Raw genomic sequence first — 5,675 nt, 5'->3', positions numbered from 1 at the left:
CTGTAATCTCAGCACTTTGGGAGGCTGAGGCGGGCGGATCACCTGAGGTCAGGAGTTCAAGACCAGCCTGACCAACATGGAGAAACCCTGTCTCTACTAAAAATACAGAATTAGCCAGGCGTGGTGGCGCATGCCTGGAATCCCAGCTACTTGGGAGGCTGAGGCAGGAGAATCGCTTGAATCTGGAAGGAGGCGGAGGATGTGGTGAGCCGAGATCGCGCCATTGTACTCCACCCTGGGCAACAAGAGTGAAACTCTGTCTCAAAAAAAAAAAAAAAAGACGAAGACGCCAGTGGTCCTGACTCAGCCATCGCAGCTTCCAAAGGCTCCACAGACAGGGTCAGCCACACATTCTCATCTCCCCTGAAGACTGGATGGGAGCAGAGGCCAGCGTCAGGGACAAGAACGGCCCGAGTATCTCACCCCTGCCTGATGCCACCTTTTCACTGCAACAACAAAATTAGAAGAGGAAACCGTAAGACGCCATAACAACTCCTCTCATTTCTTTCTCTTTTGCCCCAGTTCTGAGAACTTGTGGTCCCTCCATTTAGGACACAGGCCAGCTACGTGGAGGAGGCAGGAACAGAGTGCCCTCACCCACGCCACCCTCCTCAGATGGGTATGGGCCTGAAACCTCTTGGTTTTTTTTTTTTTTTATTGCTATTATTTTTCATTTTTGAGACAGAGTCTTGCTCTGTCGCCCAGGCTGGAGTACAGTGGTGCGATCTCAGCTCACTGCAACCTCTGCCTCCCGGGTTCAAGCGATTCTCCTGCCTCGGCCTCCCAAGTAGCTGGGATTACAGGTGCCCGCCACCACGACTACTGGCTAATTGTTGTATTTTTATTAGAGGTGGAGTTTCACCATGTTGGCCAGGCTGGCCTTGAACTCCTGACCTCAGATGATCTGCCCGCCTCAGCCTCCCAAAGTGCTGGGATTATAGGTGTGAGCCACCACGCCCGGCCACCTCTTGGTTATAGATTAAGGAGATAAAAATAACTGGGCCAGGCCAGAGCAGCCACTCTTGAGGCTGAAATGACTGAATAAGGCCTTTCCCCCAAGGAGAAGGTGATGAGAATGGAGAAGATAAGGGGAAGCAGGTTAAAGAGGGACCCAGGGCTGGGAGGGGGTTGGGAGAGGGGAGAGGCTGGTGTAGGAGCCTAAGGGACAGGCTGCCCAGGGAGCTGGCTGAGGATGGGTGAGGACTCAGAATGAAGGGCTTGAGAGGTGGGTGTGTTCTGGGGTGGCGAAGCAGCCTGATTGATGACAAGAACTACTCACAGGCGTTCAGCACCAACTCAGCCTTTGGCCAAGCCTACTGTTTATTTTTTCTCATTTAATCCTTGGACAGTACCTTGGAGAAGAGGTGCTATTGTGCCCCCATTCTCTAGATGAGAAAACTGAGGCTCGGAGAAGTGCCGTTACTAACCCAAGGTCACACAGCATATCTGACCTCACACCATGCTCATGTGTAGCCCAGCTGAGATTTTTATCACCCTACCCCCAAGTCCTGTGTTTAAAGGCTGAAGAGAAACCACCCACAGGGAGTTAATGGCAGAGCCAAGGTATCTCCACTCCCAAATCGCTGAAATTAGGCCAAGGTCCCTGGGCTACATCACAAGGCCCTGGAGGAGGGGCCAAGTTGGTCCCAGGAAGCCCTGGAGGTAGAGGCATCGGAGTCCTCACAGGGGCCCCAGGGAACAGGTTCAGACTCTGGTCACAGCAGAAGGCTCAGGCACCCTGAGCTGCCTGTCTCCTAGCAACCACCGGCTTCCCCAGAGAAGGCACCTCTGGCAAAGCTCTGGGTCTCTGGCAGAGCCGGTGAGGGCAGTGAGGAGGGGCAGAGGGGTCACGAGGCCCCTGAAGGCGCCGCTGGATGGTAGTCCCAGAGATGCACCGCCTTCCTCCCCCGACCCCCGGTTCACACCTCCTCCCCGTGGGCACCAGACTGTGTCCCTGCGGGTGTACACAGGTGTCCCTGAGTCAGTCTGCATCACAGGCAGCTGGGGCTTCTGGCTTCCTTCTGCCCTTGTACCAGTTCTTGAGCCCTGGTGGAGTCGGGGGAGTGGGGGTGAGGCTGGAAAAATTACCAAACTCACCTGAGCTGAGAAGTGGAGTTTGGGGGGGCACTAAGGAATGGAGACTGCGGGGACAGGCAGGCAGAGGGGTGACGGCTGGGCTGCAGCACCCAGGAGGAAACTGCTCCTGCACCAGTACCCTTGAGTGGCTCCTAGCCTGCCCGCCCCATGCCCTCAATGCCAATCCAGGCCCCCATCACTAGACGACACTGTCCTCCTCGAAGCCCCTCCCTGCCGTGGGGATTATGATGGAACTGGGCTTGGGAAGGGGCAGCGCTGATGTTCAGATAGTAACACAGGCTCGACGGTACTGGCTGTCAAAACAGCGAAAAGCAAGTGTCCAGACGGGTAAGTAGCCACTGCCCTGAGCCTGCCGCCAGTGCCACCAAGCAGTTCTGGACACTCCAGCAGCCATCAGCTAAACTTAAGGGTCAGAGTCCTGCACAGCAACGGTCCTCCAGAACTGCTCTGATTGGCTGGCGTATCACCCCAGGAAGGGCAGATAGTCCCTCAGCCCTGCAACAAGCCAGGCTCCTCAGTCCCACGAGGGGTGAACTAAACTCCAAACCCAGGCGTAAAGCTTGAGCTGGGAAGATTTCTGAGCTTGGAGTCAAGCTGGCCAGGTTCAGGCTATGCCCTGGACACATCTCTTCATCTCTTCCCCTGGCAAAGTTGCGGTAAAATAGTACGGGAGTGGCTTCTAAAGATTCTTATTGCCACTCTTACTGAGCTGTTATTCCATGATTTCTCTGTCACTCACACACACACACACACACAAACTGCCTTTTCTTTTCTTTCCCCCCAGAACTGACCCATGACCTGGAAATGAGAGAGGCCCAATCTCACCAGCAAGGTAAGAGAAGGACCACTGGTGGGGAAGTGGCGTGGGACCCAACACTGGAGTTTTTCCCAGCCCTTAGTAGGACCCAAGCCTTCTCTGTCCCCAGCCTAGACTTGGGGACAGTCACTCCTTGGCTGGTGAGCAGAGTGCAGGATGTCAGCCACACCTGCCCAGTGGATGACACTGTGAAATGCCTTGTGCAGTGAACCTGCACCACCTCAGTTGGATGACCTTGTGCAGTGAACAGCCTGCACCACCACACATAGTACCCTCTATCCATGTCTCTGTCCAAAGTGAGGAAAGGAAAGCAGGAAGGAGATGGTAATGTGGCTTTACTTCCCCTTAGCCTGCTTAATTTCTTGCTGTGACCCACCTCCCCAGTCCTTCCCATCCTTGCACAAGTGATCACATGGTCAGTGTCAAGATTCACTGAACTGTGGCCGGGCGCGGTGGCTCAAGCCTGTCATCCCAGCACTTTGGGAGGCCGAGGCGGGTGGATCACGAGGTCAGGAGATCAAGACCATCCTGGCTAACACAGTGAAACCCCGTCTCTACTAAAAAATACAGAAAACTAGCCGGGCATGGTGGCGGCGCCTGTAGTCCCAGCTACTCGGGAGGCTGAGGCAGGAGAATGGCGTGAACCCAGGAGGCGGAGCTTGCAGTGAGCTGAGATGGCGCCACTGCACTCCAGCCCGGGCAACAGAGCGAGACTCCGTCTCAAAAAAAAAAAACAAAAAACAAAACACAAAAAAATTTTTAAAATGTTAAAAGGAATCATAAAAATATTCTTTCTTGGCCAGAAGAGTTCTTAAGAACAGTCTCTTCCATATTGATGTGTTGCTTATAGATGAAGTGCTACAGGCCGGACGTTTAAGCTATGATGTTAGGGACCCTAGAACTTGCTTTATGTATTCGTGCATGAAGATCAGCTAGGGATCATCTAGACACTTACGAACTTGGACTAATTCTGCCCACTTTAGAGGACAACCACGGGCAACCTCTTGGTGCCTAGGTAGCTGGAGGAAGGCAGCACACACCACAGACACTAGATTAGGACAGTTCTGTAACAAAGCCACTTTCACCCCGGTTACTGTCCTTTGTCTGAAAGGGCTTTTGAGATCACTGGGCCCAAGCCACTGCCCCAGTGTCCTCATTTTTATCTTTTTTTTTTTTTTTTTTTTTGAGACAAGGTCTCATACCCTGTCACCCAGGCTGGCGTGCCGTGGCGCCATCTCTGCTCACTGCAACCTCTGCCTCCTAGGCAGGCTCAAGAGATCCTTCCACCTCAATCTTGAGATTAGCTGGTACTACAAACACGTGCCACCACACCCAGCTTTTTTGTAGAGATGGGGTTTCACCATGTCACCCAGGCTAGTCTCCTGAGCTTAAGCAATTTGTCCCCCTCAGCCTCCCAAAGTGCTAGGATTACAGGTGTGAGCCACTGTGCCTGGCTTTCTCTTTTTCAATGGGCTTTGAGAACGCTTTCTTTTTTTTTTTAGAGACAGGGTCTTGCCTTGTTGTCCAGGCTGTAGTGTGCAGTAGCACAATCATAGCTCACTGTAGCTTTGTACTCCTGGGCTCAAGAGATCCTCCCGCCTCAGCCCTCCCCTGAGTCACTGGGATGAGTGTGCCAACCCACTGGGCTTAAGAACTTTCTTTGTGCTTTTTTTTTTTTTTTTGAGACGGAGTCTCGCTCTGTCACCCTGGCTGGAGTGCAGTGGCGGGATCTCAGCTCACAGCAACCTCTGCCTCCCGGGGTCAACCAATTCTCCTAGTTCAGCCTCCCAAGTAGCTGGGACTACAGGCACACGCTACCATACCCAGCTGATTTTTGTATTTTTAGTAGAGACGGGGGTTTCGCTATGCTGGCCAGGCTGGTCTCAAACTCCTGACCTCGTGATCCACCCACCTTGGCCTCCCAAAGTGCTGGGATTACAGGCATGAGCCACTGTACCTGACCCTCTTTGTCCTCTTATCACTTGGTGATTTTCATCTTTTCAGGGTCACTTTTTGCCACTTTCGGCTGCCTACGTCCCTACACTCACCTGTGCCAATTCCTAGGATATGGTCCTGCGGAAATAGAACTTCCAGGAGGCAGGGGTCCTCAACTCACGCTGCACACGAGAACCACCCGGGAAGATTTGAGCAACACCAGTTCCCAGGTCCAACTCCAGGGATGCTGGTTCAATTGGTCTTTCGTAGTGCCCAGGAAACAGCATTTTTTAAAGCTCTCTGGGTGGTTCCAGTGTCTCTCCAACCTGCTGCAGTGGCAAAGGCCAACAATAAACAAGTAAAAAAAAAATGACAAACATGTGGCCAGGCAGGGCGACTCACACCTATAATCCCAACACATTGTGAGGCTGAGGCAGGAGGACTGCCTGAACCCAGGAGTTCGAGACCAGCGCAGGCAACATGGCAAACCCTCATCTCTACAAAAAATGTGCATGCCTGTGGTCCCAGCTCCTGGGAAGACCGAGGTGGGAGAATTACTTGAGCCCAGTGATAGAGGCTGCAGTGAGCTATGCCACTGCCCACCAGCCTGGCAACAGAGGGAGACTTTGTCTCAACAACAACAACAACAAAGGCTGGGCGTGGTGGCTCACGCCTGTAATCCCAGCACTTTGGGAGGCCGAGGTGGGCGGATCACAAGGTCAGGAGTTGGAGACCAGCCAGGCCACTATGATGAAACCCTGTCTCTAAAAATAAAAAACTAAATTAGCCGGGTGTGGTGGCAGGTGCCTGTAGTCCCAGCTACTCA

The 5,675-nt window shown here is 53.1% G+C and overlaps 1 protein-coding gene across 1 annotated transcript in view; it reads left to right on the top strand.

The window, feature by feature from the left end:
- CCDC92B (coiled-coil domain containing 92B) overlaps positions 1 to 5,675 on the top strand; it is a 30,404-nt gene that overhangs the window by 19,489 nt on the left and 5,240 nt on the right. The window contains exon 3 of the mRNA XM_023184746.2: positions 2,882 to 2,929. Coding sequence (XP_023040514.1) covers positions 2,882 to 2,929 — 48 coding nt within the window. The remainder of the gene's footprint in view (positions 1 to 2,881; positions 2,930 to 5,675) is intronic.

The sequence above is a fragment of the Piliocolobus tephrosceles genome, chromosome 16 (genome assembly GCF_002776525.5).
Source record: "Piliocolobus tephrosceles isolate RC106 chromosome 16, ASM277652v3, whole genome shotgun sequence".
NCBI classification, from domain to species: Eukaryota; Metazoa; Chordata; class Mammalia; order Primates; family Cercopithecidae; genus Piliocolobus; species Piliocolobus tephrosceles.
Note: the sequence above shows the minus strand (reverse complement) of the source record. Positions and strands in the feature narration are given on the sequence as shown.